Source organism: Zingiber officinale, chromosome 5B, assembly GCF_018446385.1.
Source record: "Zingiber officinale cultivar Zhangliang chromosome 5B, Zo_v1.1, whole genome shotgun sequence".
Classification (NCBI taxonomy): Eukaryota; Viridiplantae; Streptophyta; class Magnoliopsida; order Zingiberales; family Zingiberaceae; genus Zingiber; species Zingiber officinale.
In genome coordinates this window covers 120,577,428-120,603,007 of record NC_055995.1, presented here as the reverse complement: position 1 = coordinate 120,603,007, position 25,580 = coordinate 120,577,428, and the positions used below count along the sequence as shown (strand labels likewise).

General features: G+C 39.1%; 6 protein-coding genes across 7 annotated transcripts; 4 read left to right on the top strand and 2 right to left on the bottom strand.

Moving 5' to 3' along the window:
* Nucleotides 1-859: 859 nt before the first annotated feature.
* On the bottom strand, nucleotides 860-1,544 carry LOC121985639 (40S ribosomal protein S17-like). The gene has a single exon (XM_042539212.1). The coding sequence runs from the start codon at nucleotides 1,417-1,419 to the stop codon at nucleotides 994-996; it is 426 nt and encodes a 141-aa protein (XP_042395146.1). The 5' UTR covers nucleotides 1,420-1,544; the 3' UTR covers nucleotides 860-993.
* Nucleotides 1,545-1,943: 399 nt separating this feature from the next.
* LOC121985637 (protein FIZZY-RELATED 2-like) lies at nucleotides 1,944-7,356 on the top strand. The gene is made up of 10 exons (XM_042539210.1): nucleotides 1,944-2,552; nucleotides 2,699-2,821; nucleotides 2,912-3,016; nucleotides 3,818-3,997; nucleotides 4,128-4,190; nucleotides 4,280-4,474; nucleotides 6,583-6,684; nucleotides 6,773-6,835; nucleotides 6,919-6,987; nucleotides 7,112-7,356. Exons 1-10 carry the CDS (start codon nucleotides 2,073-2,075, stop codon nucleotides 7,163-7,165), a joined length of 1,434 nt encoding a protein of 477 aa, XP_042395144.1. The 5' UTR covers nucleotides 1,944-2,072; the 3' UTR covers nucleotides 7,166-7,356.
* Nucleotides 7,357-9,057: 1,701 nt separating this feature from the next.
* LOC121985634 lies at nucleotides 9,058-11,298 on the top strand. The gene is made up of 2 exons (XM_042539207.1): nucleotides 9,058-10,836; nucleotides 10,922-11,298. The coding sequence occupies exons 1-2, from the start codon at nucleotides 9,340-9,342 to the stop codon at nucleotides 11,036-11,038; spliced, it is 1,614 nt and encodes a 537-aa protein (XP_042395141.1). The 5' UTR covers nucleotides 9,058-9,339; the 3' UTR covers nucleotides 11,039-11,298.
* Nucleotides 11,299-11,474: 176 nt separating this feature from the next.
* On the top strand, nucleotides 11,475-19,056 carry LOC121985635. Its single transcript, XM_042539208.1, has 6 exons — nucleotides 11,475-11,689; nucleotides 13,709-13,779; nucleotides 13,963-14,033; nucleotides 16,778-17,302; nucleotides 17,375-17,465; nucleotides 18,539-19,056. The coding sequence occupies exons 1-6, from the start codon at nucleotides 11,545-11,547 to the stop codon at nucleotides 18,623-18,625; spliced, it is 990 nt and encodes a 329-aa protein (XP_042395142.1). The 5' UTR covers nucleotides 11,475-11,544; the 3' UTR covers nucleotides 18,626-19,056.
* Nucleotides 19,057-19,210: 154 nt separating this feature from the next.
* On the top strand, nucleotides 19,211-20,428 carry LOC121985636 (heavy metal-associated isoprenylated plant protein 39-like). Its single transcript, XM_042539209.1, has 3 exons — nucleotides 19,211-19,499; nucleotides 19,632-19,707; nucleotides 19,784-20,428. Exons 1-3 carry the CDS (start codon nucleotides 19,494-19,496, stop codon nucleotides 20,212-20,214), a joined length of 513 nt encoding a protein of 170 aa, XP_042395143.1. The 5' UTR covers nucleotides 19,211-19,493; the 3' UTR covers nucleotides 20,215-20,428.
* Nucleotides 20,429-21,542: 1,114 nt separating this feature from the next.
* Nucleotides 21,543-25,336, bottom strand: LOC121985633 (zinc finger CCCH domain-containing protein 17-like). Of its 2 annotated transcripts, none has more exons than XM_042539206.1 (10): nucleotides 25,188-25,336; nucleotides 24,534-25,091; nucleotides 24,373-24,468; nucleotides 24,207-24,296; nucleotides 24,025-24,126; nucleotides 23,754-23,900; nucleotides 23,110-23,229; nucleotides 22,926-22,985; nucleotides 22,004-22,101; nucleotides 21,543-21,920 (listed from the first exon to the last, which is right to left on the bottom strand). In XM_042539206.1, exons 2-10 carry the CDS (start codon nucleotides 24,936-24,938, stop codon nucleotides 21,785-21,787), a joined length of 1,254 nt encoding a protein of 417 aa, XP_042395140.1. In that variant the 5' UTR covers nucleotides 24,939-25,091; nucleotides 25,188-25,336; the 3' UTR covers nucleotides 21,543-21,784. The 2 variants fall into 2 exon arrangements, 1 of the variants encoding a protein (XP_042395140.1); XR_006113226.1 differs by lacking the exon at nucleotides 21,543-21,920 and adding an exon at nucleotides 22,330-22,429.
* Between the last annotated feature and the right edge of the window lie 244 nt (nucleotides 25,337-25,580).

Below are 25,580 nucleotides of genomic sequence, written 5' to 3'. Positions count from 1 at the left end.
CTTAGTTGACCATGTTTTAGTCAGAAAGAAGATTCAGAGTAGAAAAAAACAACAAGAGATACCATATCTATAAGCATAATATCAACTATACAAGAATAATGCCGCATGAGCACTTATGCCTTAGATCAAGGAGATCGCAAGTACAATTTTACATTTTCTGAGCCATCTTGAATGGAAAAGCGTGAATGAATTAAAGACAAACAAGAGGGAAAATAAGAGTTGTCAAGTTTCAATCATGGCGGTATACAATGCTTCACTGTAGCAACATATGAATACAACTATAGCTATAGGGGTCACCACAAGACAAGGAATCAGTCAATATTGATCAAAAGAATGAACATTAAGAGAATGTGTTGAACATAATAGTGCAGCAGCAAAACAAACCCAAATATATGTAGAATTATGCAATTGTCATATAGTATCGCAGCAGGAATTATGTTTGATTGAAAATAACATCGCATTAGGAGTCATCATGTCCTGATAACAGTTAAGAATAAAAGAACTCTACAATCTTCCTCACTGCATGCAATATGTTATTCTAAAAAATAAATGGAACAGCTTCGTTAGTATGGAGAAGACCACCACTTCATGCCTGTTGCAATACTTTGCATGGTTAGTGAAGAATAGGAAACTATCTAAAGCAGTTCTTCCCTAACTAGATAGACTTCTCAGACCGAAAATTGTCTATTAAAAAAAATCAGATACCAACATGTGGGAAACAGTCCGATGGCATCACAGTCACAACACAGACCAATGTGATTTGACATCTGATATCGATAAACAACCAACAAAAGATACCATAGACAACAAGATCATTCCGTCAAACATAATCTAGAGCTAAGAAGTACTGCAGAATATAAAAGGAAATACACAGACAATAAGATTATTCGTTCGAACAAAATCTATAGTTAAGGAGTAATGTGGAATATCAATGTTGATTGAAGCGAACACCTCGGTCAGCAATTAATCCAACACATAAAACACGCTACCATCCTAGTTCCTACGGCCTCCATATCCACCAGGGCGGGTCGGGTATGCCTGGGCAGCAGGCGCATCAGGCTGCTTCTCAACTCCGGGGAGATCAGCCATGCCGAGTGAAGCAAGCATATCAATTGTCTCCTTGTCGACCACGATTTGGTCGACCTTTATGGCGGACTCGTCGGGAACGAAGTCCATGCGGCGCTCGCGCTCCTCCTCCTGGAGCTTAAGGGAGATGCCGCGGACAGGACCCCGCTGGATCCGGCGCATGAGGTGGGTAGAGAACCCAGCGATCTTGTTGCGGAGACGCTTCGAGGGGATAATGGCGACCTCCTCCATGATCTTCTTGTTGGTGTGGAAGTCGAGGGTCATCCGCGAGTAGTACCGCTCGATTACCTGGCGCGATGACTTCTTCACCGTCTTCGTCCGAACGCGGCCCATCTCGTCGTCGGTTCTCTCCCCTTCACTCTGCCGTGGACGGCGGCGTCGCAGTTCTTCTCCGATGAACTTCGACTCGAGGTGACACGCGGCGCAATCGCTCAGCTTCGGGGCGGAAGCGTATTATATATAGTAAATTAGAATTAGGGCATTCGTTGGTGCCCTAAAGCTTTTTTTCCTTTTTAATTTATTATTATTATTATTTTTAAAAATAGATGTTATTTTAGCAAAAATGCTAATAAAGAAGATGGCCTTTTTAAATTTTATTCATTTATTATTATAATTAACACAGGAAATAACAAGGTGTTATTTTTAGAATAAAAAGTTTTATTAAATTATAGTAATTTTTTAGTTTGATATCAATCAGTTCGATCACTTGTCAATCAAATCTAAAGATGGTAATTTATTTGTTTGAAGATAAATTTTGAATTTGAACTGAATTGGAAATTAATCGATGGCCCCACCAAACAGTGGGGAGATCGTAATTGATATATATATTGGGCCCAATCCCACAAACGATCGGATTGGATCAAGCAGTGAGTGAGCGAACGAGCGAACGGGGGCCTTCGTCGACGCGGGGGCGGGTAACAAGAAACCGTGCGATTTCACGGTCGTCGCTTCGTCCTCTTTCTCCTCCGCTGCTGCTGCTTTCTGCCATGGAGAACCCTCGCTCTCCCGCTCCCAAGCCCCGCATTTCCTCCTCGATCCCTTACTACCTCTTCGATATGCCTCCGCGCGCCTCCCCCCGCACCGTCTACAGCGATCGATTCATCCCCAGCCGCGCCGGATCCAACTTCGCCCTCTTCGGCGTCTCGTCCCCGCCTTCTGCCGCCTCGTCTGACGCCGGAAGGGAGGACGGATCTGGAGCCTACGCTTCGCTCCTGAGGGCTGTCCTCTTTGGAGCAGATCAGCCCGCCACGCCCGACCTCTCGCCGGGGGTGGCTGGGAGGGTTTCCTCGTCTACCTCGACATCCTCTTCGTCTTCGTCGGCGTTTTCGACTCCCAGTGGCAATATGTTTCGGTATAAGGTTGACGTGCCCCGGCGATCCCTTGCGGCGCAGTTTGAGGATGGGCTTCCAGGGTTCTCGCATTTCCACCCGAGGGCGCCGAGGAAGGTGCCAAAATCACCTTACAAGGTGAGTACTTTTGCTTAGATTTGTCTTTGCGCTTAATTTTACAGTGTTTACGGGAGAGACATTGGACTTCGATGAATTTGATAGGCGAGAAAATTAGAATCTTTTTCTCGTTCTGGTTCTCAAATTAGATTGCTTTCGTCTTTTAGGTGCTAGATGCGCCGGCGTTGCAAGATGATTTCTACCTAAACCTTGTTGATTGGTCTTCGCACAATGTGTTGGCTGTTGGTTTGGGTAATTGCGTGTACCTGTGGAATGCCTGCAGCAGTAAGGTACAATTTTATTTTATTTTCCTATCTTTTTGGTATTCCTGAAGGAGTAGAGTGATTCATCAATCTTTGCACGATTGCCTGTCATGTTAGGTTACCAAACTTTGTGATTTGGGCGTCGATGACAGTGTGTGTTCTGTTGGATGGGCACAGAGGGGAAATCACTTGGCTGTTGGCACTAACATGGGGAAAGTTCAGGTATTGTCTCCAATTTATTCTCCAATATACTAGCAAGTAGCAATTGCTTTTTTCCAGGGAAAGAAGGTATTCATATGTTTGTTATGCCTATTTTTAGGAAGTTTGCTATTTTATCATCGCAAATCAGGTTGTTTAAAGTGATAGTTTGTCCTTCAAGTGGATGATAATCATCTGGACATTCTTACATTCCTTGAGGATTCTTAGTTTACCACTTGTGCATAAGATCTTAATTCTATATCTTTATATCTATCTATTATCAAAACAATTTTTTTTTTTATTTCCATTAAAAATCTGCCTGAATCTTGATTTTTTGGTGCTTAACATGGTTCTGCTTTGTTCCTTGTGTTTAGCTTATAATAGTGCATAATAGAAAATCAGCTTGGTCAGTGACTATGGCCATCTTCTTTATGAATTTGTTAATAAAAATATGATTTTTCTGAGATTGCAAAACTTGAGAACAATTGTGTGACACTATCTGATGATCTACAGTTGATGAAGTAAAAGTTATATTAAATAAGAATAGGTAACCACGATGTTAATTATTCTTATTTATTCCTCATATTTGCTTGATTTCTATTTTTTCCATTTTGCTCATAGTTTACTCTTTAACATGATGTTAATCTACACACACCAAATGAATTCCAAAGAGATCCTTGACATCATTTGCTCAAGCAAAATATTCCATTTGATGCTTATCTTACATTTTACTTACATTGTTCATATATTAAGATATTTAAACAATTTTTTTCTTTTATTTCTCCTGGCCCAATTGTTTAATCAATGCTTGAAACTGCTATACAGATATGGGATGCATCTCGTTGTCGGAGGATAAGGACAATGGAGAGCCATCGTTTGCGAGTTGGAGCTCTTGCATGGAGCTCGTCTCTACTATCCTCAGGTAGCAGAGACAAGATAATTCTTCAACGAGATATTCGTGTTCAAGAAGATTTTGTGAGCAAGTTGTCGGGGCACAAATCTGAGGTAACATTTTGATACAACTTCTAGTTTTTTTTCAGACTATATCTGACTTATTTTAGTACTTATTAATCAGCTTTGCAGAACATGTCTGTATCTTTCCTTTACTGTCTTATGATGATTTTTATCTACTCAGGTTTGTGGCTTGAAGTGGTCTCATGATAATAGAGAACTTGCTTCTGGTGGAAATGATAACCGAGTAAGTTATATTTTAGTACATTTTTTATTTGTGAATATTGCTTCCGATGCATTCCAAATGGAATTTTTTCCCCATCTTTCTTCTGGCAGCTTTTTGTATGGAATCAACATTCATCACAGCCAGTATTAAAGTATTGTGAGCATACAGCAGCAGTTAAAGCAATTGCTTGGTCACCTCATGTGCATGGACTACTAGCATCTGGTGGAGGAACTGCAGATCGATGTATTCGTTTCTGGAACACTACCACAAACTCTCACTTGAACTGCATTGACACTGGGAGTCAGGTAGGTTCTTGCAAATTACCCACCAGTGACTATTTATTTATATTGTTGTTTCTACAAGACAACTTAAAAATTCACCTGTATTCTTGTAGTCTTATCGAGTATATTCTTTTGATGCTAAACTTGCAAGTTTATTGTGATTATTTGGAAACCAGCACACAAGAATAACTACAATAAGAATAGAAATAAGTAATGTTTTCCCATCTTTTGGCCTGCCTAATCAACATTTTCCCATTGTATTCACCATTTAATCCTGATTCATACTTTCTTTTGCAATGTTCATATTGCAATTTATATCATTATCTAATTTTTCTTCATACTTGAATTTGTGATAGTGCTGAAATCAATTTTCTTTCTTTTCAGCCATCATTTCATAGTTTTACATGTTTTAGTAGCTTCAGGTGTGTTCCTCAGTTTGTTATATACATCTGTAATCATGATTTTAGTGTGTTTTGTGTTGTGTAAATGTTGACCTTATGAATTATGAACTTTTTTTTAGGCTGCAAGCAAATAAAATGTTAAACTTAGTTACAAGTCAAAAATGTGAAAGACCTATGTCTTTTGGCTCAGTGAAGATAACATGTAATGCAGAGGTAGTAAAACCTGTGGAGAGTAAGCTGCATTGTCAAGTTTGTGATTTAGATCTCAAAATCTTATAATCCTAAGATCCAAATTGGCCTAAATGATCTAAATCTTAAGTAGGATCAGAAGGATTTTAATTGGGTTAGGATTTCATGAACTCAACAAATGATTTTATGTTCCCTGGCTATTTCTAGATAGATTCTTTGACAAATCAATTATTGGTTAATAGAATAAATTTGCATTCACATAGACATTTTAAAAACTGACATTCAATAAATAGCAGACATCCCTTTCCTACCATATCATCCAAAAGCCTGTTCATCTTCCAAATAGTTTTTTTTTTCATTTAATCCTTTCAATTATCATTTATTTTATAAAAGGTAGCTAAATAAAAATGCTCTATGATACCGTGACAAAAAGATGGTTAAATTTAGAAACTAGTGTAAAACTTAGTTAACCTTCAAACCTATATGTTCATATTACAGTATTCATATATTTCTACACTAATAATATGCTTTATGATATAAAATGATGTAAATTCTAATATATTCATAATAATAATAGATCTCGAGAATTAATATCTACAATAAATTTGAGATTCCAAATATAAATTTCAATACATTTGTTAAATTATTAGATCCCATGCTCTGTTAATATGATCCAATTTGATGAACTTTGATTGTTCTTACGTAGGATCTCAATGCTGACATCCTTGGTAAGCTGAGAAAATATGTTCATTTTTCAGGACTATCTATGGGAACGTGTGAAAATTTACCCTTGAAGGAAAGACCCACATAGGAAAGTGTCAAGAAGGAATTGGCACGTGATTAAAAATAGTTAGAAATGGATAGGCTAATGTATAATCAAGTATACCCTACCAATGCAGTTAAGTGCTTGGAAAAGGCATTCCACTTCTAGTTTGAGCAGTGATCCTTCTGTCATAAAATTATCTACTATCATATCTCATTTCCATCAAAAATTTCAGAAGAATGTTAGGACATGCGGCTCCATCAACATAGTTGGTGCTTTAGTTTATCTTGTATCTGATAGTCGCTACCTTAATTTATGTTTGAAACTTTTAGGTTAGCTATACTGATTCAGATGTAAGATGATCCCTTTATGAAACACTATCTTTACTAGACAAAGAATAAACTTGGATCCATAACTCTCTTGAAATGCCATTGCCTCCTGTCCATCACCAATGCTGCATCCTAGGCCATCAGCAGCAATTTGCCACTTATAACTGGATTCGGAACACTCCTTCAGTGGATGATGGAGGAAATATGAGCGGCTGAGAGGACAGGTTTCTTTGAGTGCGTGGCAATTCGTGCTCCCCCAGATTCTAGGAACAATGCAAGGGTAGTTGTGTTAAATTTCTCTTCAGAAAAAATGTGGTCAGTGCTTGTAGTTTACTGTCATTTCAATTTACTGGACCTGCACACACACACCTGAAGTTGTTTTATTATATTTATGTTTTCTATGTTTGAAGTATTTGCATTCCTGGACAATGATATCACTCCATTACACAGGTTTGCAACCTTGTGTGGTCGAAGAATGTTAATGAACTTGTCAGCACACATGGTTATTCCCAAAACCAAATAATTGTTTGGAGATACCCAACCATGTCTAAGGTTTTATTTTGACTCAGTTTTCTTCCATTTGAGCCCCCACGGTAATTTTGTTTTTCGGCCTACTGAAATAACTCATTCTGTTTTGCAGCTTGCAACACTCATAGGCCATACCTATAGGGTTTTGTACCTTGCTATCTCCCCCGATGGACAAGTAATTGTTGGTTTTGTTATTTAGATCTTTCTACTTTGCAGCATGATGTAGCTCAACATCTAACCCTTTCGTATATCATGTAGACTATTGTCACTGGTGCTGGTGACGAAACACTACGATTCTGGAATGTATTTCCATCTCCTAAATCTCAGGTAATTTTGTTTTCAACAAAAGAAATTTTGGCCGTTACCTCATTGTGCTATTAATTGTGGTGTTTCCTCTTCCTTTGTCACATTTTGTCACTCTGTGCTAACTTTTTTGTTTTTCTTTTGGTAGAACACCGGCAGTGATATTGGAGCAAGATCGTTTGGTAGAAGTCACATCCGGTGATCGCAACGTCAAAAAATCTCGGCCCCTTTCCATGCTCATTTTGTGTAGCCGCTAAATCCTTGTAACATGAAATTGTAAATTAGTTCCTACTTTCCTATGTTGATATTGTGTTGCCACGGCCACTCATGTCCTGTCGTATATATTTACTCAAGAGTCGCACGCTAAAAAAATTTGACAGGATCCATTCACAAGGCATCTCATTTGATTGTTTGAATGTGATGCAAACATGTTTGCATGCACGATCGATTTATATATCAAGTCGCCATCCTGATCGCTACTACCAGAAATTTGATAAGGAAACCATCATAACTGCTAGTCAAGCTGAGGCAAACTAATACATGAACTTAGATTGTCTAGGATCATCCACTAATGGCCTACTTCTGTTAGCACATAATGCTCCCGAAAGCATTCACTATTGGCCATTTGCATTTTTTTTTATAAGGTCATTGATGCAGTGATGAAAGGGGATCCCATCAGTCGGGTCAAAGTTGAAGAAAAGCAGCGGATAATGGAGGTTAAGGTCAGAACAGTCAAAGGTCCAAGTCTTTGAAACAAACCAATTAAGTTGAGCGACGGCCTTGTCTATCCGATTGGATGTGACAACTCGGTTGGCTCCAATCATACCTGAAGGGTCGTTCTGAGAAAGTCCGCGATTAAGGCTAATAGTCAAGTAGCAACTCCCTTGGACCGCTACACTTGAGTGGGAGGCATGTCCTGTCGAACAAAAGGTAGTCCTCCGATAACAATACAATCGAAAGGAAAGAAAAGTAGGACAATAGTTCTGTGCATTACGTCCGGACGGAGATTATTTGACTTAGCAGTGGCCAGTCGACCGCATGTGGGTCTACTAACTATCTCATCATATCCTTTTTTAGGAATTTGTATCGCTGACAATACAATATGTCCAACAAATAAATCGTACTTTAGAAGTTTTCAGACTGTCATATCAGAAAATTGTATGGTTGCTTAAGGAATGATGTCAAGAACATTTTTTGACTTGTCTTTTCCTATGACACCTACGAAAATATGTCTACGCTTTGAGATGCGTGCACAAACACTACAGTCACACTATAAAAGGAAGTTTCCATCTACGGATAGAAATATGTGCAACTTTATTTTCTACACGCCTTAATTACAATTTTCCATTTTTCTACATTACCGGAGACTAACTTGATTATCGGAGTACTAATGTCAGGAATCCCTTCTCGACCAAACACTAAGAGCATCAACGTCAGTTTCCTTATTACTATATCTAAAATTTAGAGTAAATGATCCACTTTATTAAATTTAGATAATCACTTTTCACTACACACTACATCAAATACCCTAAAATTTCCATCATCCTTAATTTTTTATTATTTTCTTCTCTTTCTTCTATTTTTTTATTATTGTATTTATGAAATGAGTGAAAGGAGAAAGATTGAGTAGGAGAGAGATTAAAAAGAAATATTATTTTATTTTTAGGACAGAGATTTTATTCTCTAAATCTAGAGAATTATTATTCATCAAATCTAAATTTAAGAAATGAATAACATAATTAATACAGAGGATTTTTAATTAACCTATTCAAAATTTAAGATAAAATTTGTGTATAGGAGATCCTCTGATATTTTTGTATTACAAAACTACAAAGTGTTGACCGCATCAAACTTCTAATCATATTTTTAATTTATCATAATTTCTGTTTTTTTTGGGATAGAATCAGTCAGAATAATTGTTTGATAGTTGACTATGTTTGAATTGTAGGTGCGTAGTTGGGTCCCCTAGCCATATTCTTCATCGTGTCCCACGATGTGAAAATCAGTAGTTTGCGTATGACAAACATATCGATTCATATAAACGACGCAGAAAACGGCCCCTCAAACGCTATTGTTATCCCGTTCTGTAATGCATTGAGATATTATAAGTTTATTGTGCCTTCGACACCACGACTAAAATAGAAACCTTCGCCCCCAGAATAGAAGTCCATAATATATCTATGCCTCTGTTTCTACCTCTCCCGTTTCCCTTCCTTTTCCTCTCATTTTGGTAACCAACAACTTTCTCCTCTGTATATCCGCCCCCTCTCCTCTTCTCTCTTCCGCTTTCCCTTTCCATCGAGCTGCTGTAGATTGTTCCACCACCGGACGATGGCTCAGGAGCAGCAATAGAAGGCAGAGACGGCCCGAGCAGCCATGAAGGACTCTGACGCCGCCAAGTCTCCCTCTTCCCTTCTCTGGGGCGTCTTTGGCGCCGGCGGCCATCACCATCGTCACAACGGTAAGGCTTCGTCCTCCCATTTCTGGTCGACCAGGGACTGCAAGCCCTACTTCCTCTTCCACCGCCTCTTCGTTTTCCTCCTCTTCCTTCTGCTCTTGTACTTCTTCTACACCTACAGCCTCCTCTCCTCCCCCTTGCCTTCCTGCGACGGTGTCGCCGTCGTCCGCCTGTCCAACTTTACCGCCGCCGTCGCGAACCGTACCGAGGTGAGATCGTCGCCATCGACACCGGCGCTGGCCGCGCCTCGGCCCCAGTCCACTGCGACGGAGCTGCAACACATTGTGTTCGGCATCGCCGCCTCCGCCAAGCTGTGGGAGAAGCGGAAGGCCTACATCAAGGTCTGGTGGCGGCCGCGGCAGATGCGCGGCTTTGTCTGGCTCGATAAGTTCGTCAAGGAGATGAAAGCTAAAGATCCTGCCCTCCCTGTTCTCAAGATCTCCGGAGACACTTCCCGCTTCCCTTACACGCATCGGAAGGGCGATCGCTCCGCCCTCCGCATCTCCCGCATCGTCTCCGAGACGTTCCGCCTCGGCCTCCCCAATGTGCGCTGGTTCGTCATGGGGGACGATGATACTGTGTTCCTTCCCGATAATCTCGCCCGCGTCCTCTCTCGATTCGACCACCGCCAGCCCTATTACATCGGCTCCCTTTCCGAGTCCCATCTCCAGAACATTTTCTTCTCCTACAGCATGGCTTACGGGGGCGGTGGATTCGCCATCAGCGCTCCCCTCGCCGCCTCCCTCGCCAGAGTCCAGGACCGCTGCCTCCGTCGCTACCCAGCTCTCTACGGCAGCGACGACCGGATCCAAGCCTGCATGGCGGAGCTCGGCGTCCCCCTAACCCGACATCCCGGCTTCCACCAGTACGATGTCTACGGCGACCTCCTCGGCCTCCTCACCGCCCACCCCGTCGCTCCGCTCGTCTCCCTCCACCACCTCGACGTCGTGCAGCCTCTCTTCCCGGGCGAAACCCAGGCCGCCGCGCTCCGACGCATCTTCGCGGGCCCCGTCCGCCTCGACTCCGCCGGGGTGATCCAGCAGTCCATCTGCTATGTGACCGCGCGGCTCTGGTCGGTGTCCGTCTCCTGGGGCTTCGCCGTCACGGTGGTCCGCGGGGTGATGTCGCCGCGCGAGATGGAGATGCCGACGCGTACTTTCCTCAACTGGTACCGCCGAGCGGACTATACGGCTTACGCGTTCAACACCCGGCCGGTGGCGCGCAACCCGTGCCAAAAGCCGTACGTCTACTACCTCGCCTCCGCCCGCTACGACAACGCCACCCGCACCACCGTCACGGAGTACGCGCTTCGCCGCGAGACCCGCCCGACGTGCCGGTGGCGGATGGCCGACCCGTCGGCGCTCGTGGACCGCATCGTCGTCTACAAGAAACCCGACCCCGGCCTCTGGGACAGAGTACTACTCAAAACCTCCATCAACTACTCAACCAACCACCTCTTACTTCCTTGATTAATCAACCACCATGAATCTTCTTTGGCAGGCACCGCGAAGGAACTGCTGCAGGGTGCTGCCCGCGGCGAAGGAGAGGAAGAAGCGGATGGCGATGGAGGTAGGAACGTGCAGAGAAAGCGAGATCAGCGAGCTAGGCAAGCAGTGAGGTCATGGTGTTTGTAGTAATGACGAGCTGAGCTACTCACTGCAACGTTTTTCCCCGCAAAAATTCAACATAGACTCTGACGCTGTTGTAGCCACCTTCGCGTGCTGTTTGGCACTCACGCGGATTTGGTGGGTTGGTGTCCACGCGTCGTGATTTGTGAGTGGCAGAGACACTGATGGTCCTAAACCGTGTAGGTCTCTTCAGTTAATTGTATATTTTATATATATATATTTTATAAAAACAATATATAATTTATTAAATTAAAAGAATTAAAATACCAATGACTTCGACGTTAAATAGAAAAGATAAATTTCCAATTCAAAATTTAGATAAATTTTTTAAAGAGCGATTCAAAATGTCGGTTGTCAAATGCGCCACCGGTTCAATCGAACCGAGTCGAACTGTGAGCCGATCGATTTTGCTTTGGTCTTGTTCTCAAATATAACCGATCCATCGATCGATCGTCGGCGATTCGATTCGATTCGATTGGGGGAGAGAGGGAAGTGATGGCGGACAAACCGAGCCGAGCTCTGGTGATCTACGGCGATGGCCACGCCAAGCTTGTCTCGCCGCTGCACTCCCATCTCCACTCCTTCGCCTCCCGCGCCTCCTGCGGCTTCCTCTCCCTCAGAGATCCTCCCGACGCTCAAGGTAACGCGCGTCGCTTCTTTTCTTGTCCGTCTCATGCAGCAGCGATCGATCTCCGTTGCTTCTTTATCCCTTAGTCAAATCTTCTGTTTTCTCGAGATAAGAGAATTGCCGATGATGATGTGACCAATCTGTAGGAGAGGGCTTAGGGTTGAAAATGAACTGGGATCGATGTTCTGTTGCTCCCCTTTGTTGAAGATCGGTTTTCGCTGTTACTCTTGTCCATTTCAACTGTTCCATGGCTGATGCCGCTAATATACAATTCTCGACTCTACTCTACATGTACATCCTAATCTCAAAGCTTGAACAAAGATTGTTTTGCGAATGAGTGACTTAAATGAGGTGCAGTCTCCTCTGGCAGTTGGATTTTTTAGAACAAAGGAGATGCTCGCCTGAAATGCATAAAGATAGTTCTTATTACACATTGGTAGGATGAAAAAACTGTATTCTAATCTTCATTTATTCCTTTTTTTCTCTGAAGGAAAGTTAACTGAGTCCCCACGTTTTGGTGCACATGGAGCAGCACATTATCGTTAGTCTAGACCTCATTGTCTAACTCGGATAGCTAATGGTGCACTACAGGCACCAGTTTTCTCTTTCTATAGCTGACGGTTATGTGTGTGTGTATACTGAAATAAAGGTTCTTTATTTACATAAACAGGAAAGAATTTCACGGATGGTTTTGTTTATTCTATTTTTGTATATTGATTAGGAAATTGCTTGAAGAAAATATATAATAATGTTTACTTGTGCAAGTGAAGCTCATCTAATTCTCACATCTTTAGTTTGGTTCTGATTCTAGGCCTATGAGGTGGATGTTTCATGATAAGGTTAAGCCTACTTTAAAATGTTTGATTTTCTGTGCTTATCTGGAAATACCATATTGGAGGTTGTTTAGAAAAAATGTTGTGTTGTCGCTCTTACTAGTTGTTGTTGGTAAGTGAGTTCAAAAACAAAACGAATGACATTTTCCATTCAGTCTTGTTTCATCTGTTAAGTGAGTTCATAACCAAATGGCATTGTCATTTAGTCCTATCTCATCTGTTTATTGATTCCCCTAAGTCAATAAACGGATATGAAGATGCAACCTTTTTCTTATTGTGTGGCATTGTTTACATCCATCGGGCCAATAAAGTTCTACTAATAACATGTAGAAGGATGCCATTCAGATTTAGAGCTACAATAGGTTAGAAAGTATTAAAATATCTACACTCCATAACAATCATATGCTTTCTTACTGAAACCTTACATCCACCTCTTTTATATGTGTTTTACACTTGACACTTAAGCACTAACACGTAGAGTTAGACATTGCATACAAGGGTGACAAGTTGTATTATGTTTGTCATTCAGGTCAATAAAATTTATATGAGATAATATAAAAATATTTAGATATTTTTTTTAAAAAAATAATAAATCTATAAGGTATAAGTTTAATGAACTTAGAGAGTTAAGTCATATAAAATTTTAATGTTTTAAAATAAATTTTCTATATAAACGGGTCAATTTCTGTCACTCATTTATATATTCGAGTTGCGTTGTATCACTTTAATTTGGTATTGTTTAATATTTCTAGCTCTAATTGCATGATTACTGACTTTTGAACTTTTAGGAAATGAAATGTTGGACACCTAGATCTGTATCTCTGTGTTGGGTAGTCAGTCTCAAAACATAGAGTAAAGGAATGATCTAAAATCTGACACTTGCTTCTCTTAGAAAATTTATTCTTTCATTGGCATTAAGGTTCATGGACATGCAATACGCTAGAGATTAGCAGCTAGCCATAATGCAGCTGGTACTTCTAGTTTTTGGTTGTGTTGAGTTATAGTTTGTCATCTTTACAGAGTACTAGAGTATTGAGACACCTATGTGTATGACATTATCTTTTTTTCTGCAAAATGTCTCGCTTTAAAAAGTATACTGTCATCTTCGATCATTCCAATTTTTCTGGTTAAACTTTTTTTTTCTCCGTGTCTTGAAATTTTGTTTCTTAACTTCACTTTTATTGTATATGATTCTCAGAAACAGAAAATGATAGAAGAATTAGAGAGATAGCACAGTTATTGGATGCATATGACTTTAATGCAGCAATGGTGAGATTTTATTGGTAATTTTTGTTCTGCATATTTAATTGAAATACAGGCGGCTGTCCATGTATTCATGTTCACATAAAACAAGGCCTAACTTAGAGACCAGAACAAATGAAAAAAAAAGGAAAATATAACACAGAGTACCTTTAAATAAACTTTTTACTAGTTTTATTTTTGTCTTTTCAGGAGGGATATCATACAGAACTAAATATCAACCGGGATAACAAAGATTTGGCAGTTCCAGCAATCTCACAAAGGTTCAACATTTTTGTCTGCTGACACAATTATTATCATACCCTAATACAACTTGTGATGGGTACATTAGAATATTACAGCAATATTCATTCACACAAATATGTAGACACATAATATTAATATCTAAAGATATACCACTTAGGTAGTCTTTGCAAACTCTAAAATAAGTCATTACAATTATTAGATAACAGAAAGCTAAAAGAAGAAAATAATTGCGCGCGTCTCAGATGAACTTGCTCTCCTTTGCAGCTAGCTTACTAGGCCACTCACTAGATTTGAAATTTTTTTATCAAAGCAATTGGCATCAGCACTATGTAGAAGTTGGATTTCTCTATGTCAAGGTCAAAACAATAATATGGTAAATGTATCAATTAAGAAAAAGCATGGAGGTGTAAGAGTAAAGCAATTATTGTATATCTTTGAGAAACTCCCTTTGGGCAATATATCACCTGTCACAGTGTACTTCACCGTTGTCCTCATTGGGACAGTGAACCACCCCCTTTAAGTCTTTAATCGGACCACCACATGACACATAGTATGAGCATACATATATTATGTGGCTAAATATGTTAGTATGCTAACACAATAATGCAATAATTATTATTAAGGATATATGTATAAAGAATGAGAAAAGCAAAATGATGCTACTCTATGACAATTGACGCAGAATTCAATTAAGGTTATAATTGGTTTGACTAGAATTAAACACAATAAGATAAGAACCTAAGTAGTCTCTAGCTCAGGTGATCCGGAATTTTATGCAATTTCAATTTATGATTTACTGATAAAAAAAAACTTTATGTTTAATGAAACAAAAATCTATTAAGATCAAAACCTATGTAGCAAACTGTAACCAGAATAAAATTCAGGTTAAATGAAATTAATTCTTTAGTTCTACATAACTCCTAGAATTGTTCAGAGAGGAAACCAAATTTAGATTGTAACTAAAACCTAAATAATTAGTTACCAGAACTAATTTATAATATTATAATAATTATTTTTTAAAAAAATAAAAAAGCAGTAGCATGTAGTGAATCGGAATTTACCAATGCAGGCAACATTAAAAGAGCAGATAAGGTAAGCATACAGTGCACTGGTTGGAGCTTTATATAGCCCAGTCCAACACTTTAAAAAGACCAAAATCACACGGGGCAAAATCAGCAAGTCTTTGTTGTGACGTCGCATGCACACAAAAAGGATTTCGACAAAAATGAGCAGATAAGGTTGCATGCACACAGATAGGATTTGAACGCAGAGATTAGAATAGAACATAGCATACAGACTTATCTGCCGAGCATCCTGAAAATTTCCAGCAAGACGGCCTTGTTGCCACATATACACTAAGTGTGGATGAATTCTGTCCAGATGGGTGATCATTTCCCACACATTTGCTCAGCCATATGACATATAGCCAACATTTTGCATCAGATTGTTACTGGCCCTTCCGGTCCTTTGCCTCACCTTAATCCATCCTCAGGTTTTGAATGAGAAAATTCATCCCCACTAATGGCAATTTTATTTGGAACTATCCTGTCCTTCCACTGCCATGGCGCCATTAGACACCTGAAGAAAAGATGATAAACAAGTTCAAGCTGCTAGTTGGTCATAACTGCAGACCATTTACTCAAATGTCTTATGAAGCAGAAGCAGCATACAGTTTAAAAATTTGATGACATAATGACAGTACCATATTGCCATTATAATTATGTTAACTAGTTAATCTGACTGCAACTATGTTAACTATTTAATCCTACTTCATTAGTCAGAATTATTTTCACAAATTAGTCTGAATTAATTGGCAGCAATTCTCTGAAATTAAATAGAATAACTCAAGATTAATCAATTAATCTGGACTATCTACTTTCTCGTTTGATTCTAGTGAAATCAATTAACCTTGATTAAATTCTGTGTCACAAAGAGATTTAACTATCATAGAACATTTCTATTAATCAATAGAGCACGATCCATCCTTTATTATTGCCCATACTTATTTTCTTAATAATTGTTATTACTCTTATATTGTCATACCTGAACACTCGTTTAGTGTCACGATGTGAGAATTTAGAACCATTCATAGTATATGTTGTGTTGTGGTCCATTCAAGTTGACTGTGGCAACAATATGGTTTGTAATCTCAATGAGGACAATGGCTGATTGTGGTAGGTGTGTATATTGCTCCAAATGAGCATGAGAGTTTCTCCATTGACCACACATGTTGTAAGTTTGCGTTCTATGATCTAATATTTGTGTTCATGCATATGGTGCTTTGCTCTTATTCCTTTATTCTTCTTCTTAATTCGCCTTTATTTTATTTGACCTCTTACATTTATTTTATAACTGTTCTGACCTTGACTTGAGGGGAGCCCACTCAACCTTGATGCTGACCCATGCTGGTTTAATAATTCTTTTTAAATTTTAATGAGCAGCCTAGTGTGCGGGTTGAAAGAAGAGCAAGGTCGTCAGAGAATTTGTTGCGTTCTTCTTTTATCTTAGTCTTATGTCATAAATGCGACAATGACTTATTTTTGTACTTTTACTTTCTATGCATTATGTTTTAAATATTATTATCATCTTTAACTATGCTCAATACCCTTGTTGTCTACATATTTTATGTGGATGGCAATTGCAGTATTATCCTAAAGAGCACATTATTATAAGGTGTTTTGGGTGTATCAATTATAAAATTTCTTACTACTTTTATAATAATTCTTTAATGTGAAAATAGACTGTCTTTATGATTATTCAGGTTTATGGATCTCAGAGCTGCCATGTTTACTAATTGCCCCATTGTCGGATCTTTTGCTTCAAATCTTGGATTTAGTGTTTCACAATTTTCTGATTTGATCAAGAGGATTCATGCTAGTGTTGATCCCAATGGAAATTTTGATAGCAATGCTATCGGATTAGAATTGCTGAAGCTTCTAGGATTTTTAGATGGAGAAGTTCTTGACGATTATGATTTTGATTTGGTGTTTTTGCACATCACACCAGATCATAAATTAAATGATGAGAAAAATGGGAAGGCCATCAGCACCGATATTAATTTTTTCAACAAATTAGTAGGTGGAGTAGTGAATGTTGCTCATGCTGGATCACTGGTGGCTTCTCGTCTACACTTTTCTGTCGTGTTAAGTTATGGTGCTGTTTCTGGTGGAGACCAGCATTTCTCCTTGAATCTGAACTCATTTGCAGAAACAAATTCTGATCTATTGTTACTTCGTCCTCGCCAAAGCTACACCATGAAAGGCGGAAACATATTGCCTGACATCAGGTTTAAGTTATTTTTGACGCCTTTACTTAAATATGGTTAGGAAGTTGTTTATCACCTATCAGATAATTGCAGGCATCACCATCCAATGTTGATTGCACAGTGGCAGGAGGGTGTAACTCGCCGGGATATGGCCATGAGATTCTGTTTTGATGATTTCAGGGAGGTAAAAAAAATGCTTTGCTAAAGAACAATGTTTTATATCAGCTAATTGAGTTCATTGCAATTTGTTTATTTATTGATACTCACAATTTTTTGATATTGTCTAGGGCTAAGTTGACTCTATTGAAAATAATGTTTTCTTATATGTCTGTCTTTTATTTTTTAGTTTTAGAATTAAAAGAAGATTCTTAGAAATAGTTTTAGATAATAATTAAAAAAATAGTATAGTAACTATAATCTTTTATTTTTTTAGTCTTGGAATATACTAAATAACTTGTATACTCTTAAGTGAAAAAAAATCTTCGTCCCACTTGTATTCAAATAAGTTATTATTTTTGCAAGATTTCCTAGATTAATATCTTGGATGTTTTTTGTCTTTTCCTAAGTCATTAATGGGGTGACTCTCTTTATTTTTTTTTAAACAAAAGGCTACCTTTTTTTACTTTGTTTTCTTATTTTGAGCAAACATACATAGTTTAAATCAAAATATTTAAATACAAATTGCTGAATGTTCCGGGAGGCAAAAAACTAATATTTGATTTTAATTGGGAGTTTAGAATTTAGATTAAAGTTTGATGATTTTAAAGACAAACTGTTGAATTTCTTGATTCTTGTTTATGGAGAAACAAACCTTTCCAGTGATTTTGTGCAGAACAAATGCCAGTGATATGCAAACTTTTGATAAACTTGAAATTGATTTTGATCTTCTGCTGAAAATTAAAATGATTTTTAACAGAATAATTTGATGTTGCTTAAAATAATTTATTTTTTGAAAAAAAGAGGAATGCCTGTTTGATATTTAGAAAGAGGAATGCAGATTAGACACTTGTCTGCAATTATTAGTTTCAAACATGAATGCAGAACTAATTTCAGTTAATTAGCCAAAATGGATTTCTTTGTGCTTAAACAATTCTTCATTCTGAACGGCCTCTTTGGAAAATTTAGTTTGTTGAATATTTCATCTTTATGCAAACACATCAACTTACTGAATTACACTGTATCGTTTGATAGGCTATTTAATATCTATCCTCTTAACTGATCTGCAACTTGACATTTGCTTTCATTCTTGTGGTGCAGCGAGGAGGTAATCTCGCAATACTTGCTGATCGGTTTCTCTATGAGGTGGCATTTAAGCTTTGGAAAGCACCTAAATACGGAGCTTGAATTCAACATACTTTTGGTTCAGTACTGGCTTCTTAAAGAGACGTGTTGCTAGGGGACTTCTTCTAACTATACCATTGAGGCATCATGTTGCCTAGTCCTCAGTCCTGTATCAGATCAATGGAGCTTGTGTCTCATGATCTCCATGAACTACATGTTTGGTTATATTCCGTATGGCAAGACATAAAACAAAAGAGTTTTCTCTAGTTTGTTCTAATGAACTCATGAGTCAATGATAACCAACTTAAGCCCTCCTGCTTTACCAACTTAAGATTGCTATCAGAAGCTAGACCGTGAGTCAAAGAGTTGGTTAAATGGGAGCTAGTGTTTCTTGGTTCATTACGTCTTGTTTCTTAAATTCTCTTCCAGAACAATTCGAGCTTACTGCAATGGTAACAACACTCTTTTCAGTGAATTTATGGGCCTTATGTCAACATTTCTTATCTTGTAGTGAAATCTGCATGAGCTTTTGGATTCTTGCATTGTTGGGAGATTGGATCAAAGACATGATTCAGGAGCTATATATGCCAGAGAACTTATCCCTACAACAGTATTTATTATTATTATGGATGTTAATGATACCATTAATTTTCATGAGACAGAAAATTCACTTTGCCTATTGAGTTTACCAAAAGTATTTTTTTTCGCTTTCACACAGTTTAAAGCTTCCAGCAGAAGATTGAATTATTTTTTAGTGTATCTCCATGCACAAATACTAGTGTTTTCTTTTCTATGGACAACTTGATTCCTAAAGTGACAAAACAACCACCACTTTAGGACAGCCACACTATAAAATGTTTCTTTCATTCCATTCCATTCCATTCTACTTTCTGCTTATTCATTGGGACTCTTTACTCCTCTCGTGCAAGGGATGAAGGTCAGTTTATCTTCCCTTTTTTTTTCTGAATGAAGTCAATCTTATAGAGATTAGTGCTCGATGAAATTGTGTCTGCATCTCAAAAATGGCATATTTTCTTCCATGTTCTAATTATCTGAGCTTCTTTTGCAGAAAATTGTACTTAAATTGGAGCTAAATGATGTCAAGGATAAGCAGAAGGCCATGAAGGCTGTCTCCATCCTTCAAGGTACCTCACCTCCCTTTTTCCACCTTGTTGTGTCTTTGATCTATTTCTACAAACTATATCACATTTTTCTACACAGGGATTGATTCAATCAGAATCGATACGAATGCGAAAACAATGACAGTGATCGGATCGGTTGACCCTGTGAGCGTCGTCACAAAACTGAGAAAATTTTGGCACACAAACATAGTCTCAATTGGACCTGCCAAGGAGGAGAAGAAGGAAGAGCCAAAGAAGGAGGAAGCAAAGAAGGAAGAAGCAAAGGAAGAGAAGAAAGAGGAGGCCAAGGAGGAGTCCAAAAAGGAAGAGATCAAAGAAGAGGCCAAGAAAGAGGATGCTAAGAAGGAGGTGCCCAAGAAGGAGCCCCTCGAGTCACAAATGACACCAGAGTTTGTGAATCCATACAAATTTTACTACTACCCTCCCATGAACTACAATCCTTACCCAACCGCACAGTATTACTATGCTCCCAGTGCTCAGGACAATCCAAACTCCTGCAACATCATGTGATCAACAGCAGCAAGAGAAGATGGCCGGCCACTCTGTATTACTTTGGTATGAAGCCGGGCCATTGCAACATGGAATTGTAACAGTGGTCATCTAAAGGTGGAGAGATTGTTGTAATGATAGGAGAATAGGTGAGGTTGTAAATATAGTGTAAATCTCAATGCTGAAGCTTTTCAGCAGAAATGGACTTCGAGTAGTGTATTGTTGGGATACCTAACTATGCAACTGCCAACATGAACTGATCGAAACTGCAAAACCACACGCATAAACTAAATGAAGATATTCGGTGAAGTTAAATAGCGTTACTTGTAATTTAATAGGTAGAGATATGAGGCAGCAATCAATCTCTTCAGGTTGCAATCTCACATCATGTTTTCTTGGCGCTTAAGATTCCCATGACGAAAGAATAAGCAGATAATATAGAAAACGAGCCTACGTGGTAGGACTGTCCATCCTCATTGAAAGCTAGCGGAGTGGCTTTCACTGGGGATGAGGAGGATGATAGGAACCCTGATAAGGAGGAATGTTAGCCTAAGCAACTCTTCGATGAAGCCAGACTGAAATCGACTGTGCTTCGCCAAGCATTTGATATGCAAAAGTACAAGAGTCCAAGAGTGGCATACGTGGAATCATTGACAGAAAGTTTTAGTGATAAGACAGGAGCGTGGATTGTTTGTTTTTCTTCGAAATTATTAAACTTTTTGTCAACGAGGCCCTATCTGAAACTCAGAGGTCGGCGGACCCATCATTGCGCTAGCAAAGGCTGAGCCGTGATTCAACTGCAGCTTTGCCCCAGAAATCTAGCCCATAAATCTAGTTTAGAAAAAGGTAGATTCCTTATCTTAGCGGTCCCTTTAGTGTCGGCCTCACGGATATGGAGGGAGGTTCATGCAGGTACACAGGCCATAGGCGCATGACTGGATAAATCCCAGATCGTCAGTTCCTGAGAATCGACCCCTGACCATTACGCCAGAGATACCATGTGCCCACTCTTCGGCAATTTGACTAAAAGCGTATTTATAATTGTAAAATTTTTAAAATATAAGTATACCTCTCAAAAAATTTATAATTTTAAATGCACCCTTAATCAATTGTTGAATTGTCTTTCATCAAAGAGTCCCAAGACATCTCTTTGTTTTTTGTTTTCAAGTAACTCTGAAGCTTTTGTAATTATATTTGCTGATAGATTTGCTATTGCACAATCATAATGTATTTGATCCCTTGGCAATATATTAGAAAAGCCCAATATCTTTTGTCTACGCATTAACATCCAGCTAATGCAAGTCCAGAAAGCATTTACACATTAATTGTTTTCTGAAAAACTCAAGAACTTGCTGAACTACATCCAGATGCACAATTTTATTATAAGAATCAAATCCAGTGTCGACACGCACGATTATGATTACACAATCGGCTGGTGACGATGATCAATAATCAGCAAACAAATATGACGTATTAGCATCCTCTTTCAAACCAAATAAATGATCGATTTGTCCGCAGCATCAAAATTGGCAGCTGACTTCTTAAGACTAAAACAAATCGTTTATATATTACAAAGTAAGACCTAGAACTATTAGTTATTCTGCTTTGTTGACCATCGCCACACCTTCAACTCGCCTGTTCCATCTCCAGTGAAAAATAAGCCACCAGGTCCAATTTGTATCGCTCTCATCTCTTCTTTTGAAAATATCTTACCTCGCTCACTGAACCTAAAATGAGCAGATAGGTTAAATTCACAGTAGGTATCAATAAATTGTACTTTAGCTTTAATGTTATAACGTTGTGTGCTTACGAAGGCAGGTCGTAAACCCGTATGATATTATCGTTACAAGAACATAATACAACAGGTTTTCCTTCCGCGTCAAGCATGCCACATAAGGCAAGTACGCCCTGAGAGATAGTGGAAATTGTTAGCACAGGAGGCTCAAGGAAATATTGTACTCCTACTGATGAGAAAGTATCTGAGTATATCATAACATATAAAGGAGAGCCATCATCCAATAAGAGAGGTTTGGATGAGGATGAAGATGAAGCAGAAAACAAATTGAAGCATTCAATGCAGTAAAGAAATTCAATCTCTACTTGAAAAATTGGGTTATGCAAAAATTGCTAGCTTACAACATAACTAGGCCCGATCTTTCTATTCTTTGAGATGAAGATTCTTTGAGATGCCTGAGTGACGAGATCATTTCCTGTATGTGTATTGATCATCTTCTCTCTTCTTAGACATCCACATCACCACATGAAAGCCATGTATGCCATGAAATCAGAGGTAGTTCCAAACAGTTCTTAAATGGGAAAAGGTTTGCTTTTTCTAATTGAAGTTAATTTATGTTACACAAAAGGAAATTATCATTCTAATTGCTGTTAATTTATGTTCCAGAATAAGAAGCTATCTTTATAATTGATGTTAATTTATGTTACAGAATGAGTTGTGTCAAATTTTTATCATGTTACTTTATGCTACAGAATAGGTTATCATTCAAATTGACGATACTCTATGTTACAGAATAAGAAGTTGTCTTTCTAAAAAGGGCAGCTTGGTGCGCGAAGCTTCCGCCAATCCAGGGTCTCAAGGAAGAGTCTATCGTACGCAGCCTTTCTCGTTGATGTTAATTTATGTTGCGGGGTAATAAAAGAAAAATCATTATAAAGCATGCAGGCAGTTATTTCATGCAAATTTAATCAAAGTTTACTAATGCACAGGTGGTTACGTGTTCCTCCTCGTGAGTGTATGTCACTTCCAGATTCCCACTTTCTGTTGCAACCCAAACCTGCACGCAACAGTATGCAATCAAGAACAAGATCAGGTGTTTTATCTAAGAATCTAGGAATGAGATAATAGAAATAAGATGACAACAAAGCACTGACATAAGAAAAATAAATTAATAAGATAACCTTGATTGTATTGTCCAAAGAAGAAGATAATAAAAAATGATCCCAACAAAGCACTGACATAACAACAGATGTGTGATCAGTGAGGGTCTGAAGGCATTGGAATGTTGCTAGGTCCCACACCTGAAGAAAAGGAAATTTTGCTATTCAGAATGCTTATTTACCTCATGGAGAAAGTTAATCACAAAACAATCATGTTAAAAAAGAAGACAGTGACTTGAAATTACGAAGGATGATATCAATTTTTTGAGTATGCAATTTCTTAAAGAATTTCAACTTTGATAATTTGAAGGTGAATTTGGAGAAAGGAGATTCTGCCTATTGTTTTCCAAATTTAAAAAAGTTACGAGTCTAGTTATGATAAATCATAGTTGTAGTCTGTGTGCATCTATTCATAGGCATGTTCAAAAATACATCAGATACTATATTTCTATTTTCAAGGTCTCAAACTATTACATTGCATATAACAATAAATGTACCAAGTTGATAGGTGTAAGAACCTTTCAAAGCTTACTTAGGTGTAGGATTTGGGCCTACAATTTAATATAACTTTATTTGGCCTAGCTTATCATTAGAAAACAAACCTAGATTGTCCTAATCTGATAATCAAAGTACAAATGCTACCAAATAATTGTTCAAGTCCATACTTTTATTGAATTATCCATAGAACCAGAGTAAAGCTTCATGGCCCCTGCAACTAGAGAAACTACTGCAAGTCGATGACCAGAGAGGGAAGCAGCAGGTTCAAAGACATTCCCGGCAGCACTGAACTTCCATGCCAATATACGTGCATCCTGCACAAAGTTAAGGCATATTTGAAGCCATATTCAGAACTTATATCAAGTCACATAGATATCATGAACAACATAAAGTAGAAAATGGAAGTGTAACTAATGATGCCAACAAGAAAAGGAGCACCTGTGTTCCAGCAAACAGCAAACCATTGCCAACGGTTAAAGAGTAAACTTGTCCAATAGGACCATCAAGGCTTTGATCTGTTACTGTTTGTGTGTTCCATGCCTGAACCAACATGCAAACAAATCCATTACTTCAACATTGCCCTATATGAAGTGACTGTGACGTATCCTAAAAGCTCTAACCTTGACAGCATTTGAAACCCCGATAAATAACCAAGGACCTTCACTGATCATACATCCAACCTCACTTCCCATGTTGATGACCCCAACGCACTTCCATAAACATGCAAGAGTCAGGCACTGCGATTCCATTTCCAATGTGACAAAAGAGATTGAAGAGCATTAATACCTGCCCAGTTTGAGTATCCCAGACCCGAACAGACTCATCCTTACTGCAAGAGTAGAGCTTATCAGACCCTGAGGGCAGAGCGATACCAGTCACTACCTATCAGAATATTCAGACGATCAGCCACTGGAAACAAGAAAAGCAAAACAAAACAAAAGGACCACCTTTTGATGCCCCTGGAGTTGGGTCAAGAGGGAGAAGCTGTCGCTCATGAACCACGTATGCAGGAACCGGCACCTCTCCCCGTAACTACAATTCCCAGCGAGGAAGTAATTGCAGACCTTGTCGGGCGCCTTGCCACCCGCTCGGCCCTTGCCCCACTTGGAGGGAGGCGCACCTGCGGAGGCAGGATTTCTAGACGCGTGCCCTTGTTGGTGCCCCCGCTTTGCAGGCCCGTCGGTGGGCATGTGCTCCGGCAGCTCGCTATGGAGAAAGGCGCACGGGTGACGGTTGCAACGCCCCGCCCGCCAGTGGAAGCATACCTTGTTAGCTCTCTCGGGAACCTGCGACGGCCCCGGCCGCTGGTAGGCCCTCCTGTTTCCGTACCGATCAGCCGATTCGAAATCCATCCAGCGAACCAACACAAAACCCTAGATATCAACGAGATCCGGCGAGACGCCACAAACAGGATCAGGACCAATCCAGATGGCAAAGCCACAGAAGATGATCCACGGACGTCCAAAAATAACGAGGGATAGTCAGATTCCCCGTAAAACCCTAGACTGGAGACGAAAAAAAAAAGATAAAAAAGAGGAATAAGAACTCGAGATTGGAGAGATGCATCGAAGAACAAGAACGATGAATCGATCGAAGCTCACCGATGATCCTGTTCTTCCTTCCTCTTGGACTGGGCTCCCTCGCCGGAAGAGGTCGAGCAGCCAGCGGCCCAGCGCGGAGGGGGGGCAAATCGAGTATCTTAATTTGTGCGATTCTTTTATGCGTGTGTTTGTCTTGGATGATACGAAGTTGTGCCAAGCAGTGCAATTTTTTAATTAAACATTTCAAAACAAAACAATAAATATTAAAAGGTAAAATTAATTTATTAATATTATAAATTCAGCGAAAAACCCATCCAACGAAAAAACTTTGAACTATCTCGCACAATTCACTGCTGTAGCTAACAAAGCACTATGCTTGCTATTCGTGTGTGCACTGGGACCGTTGTGAGTATTCAATTAAGAGTGGATGATTTTTATTGATTTTTTTTAATG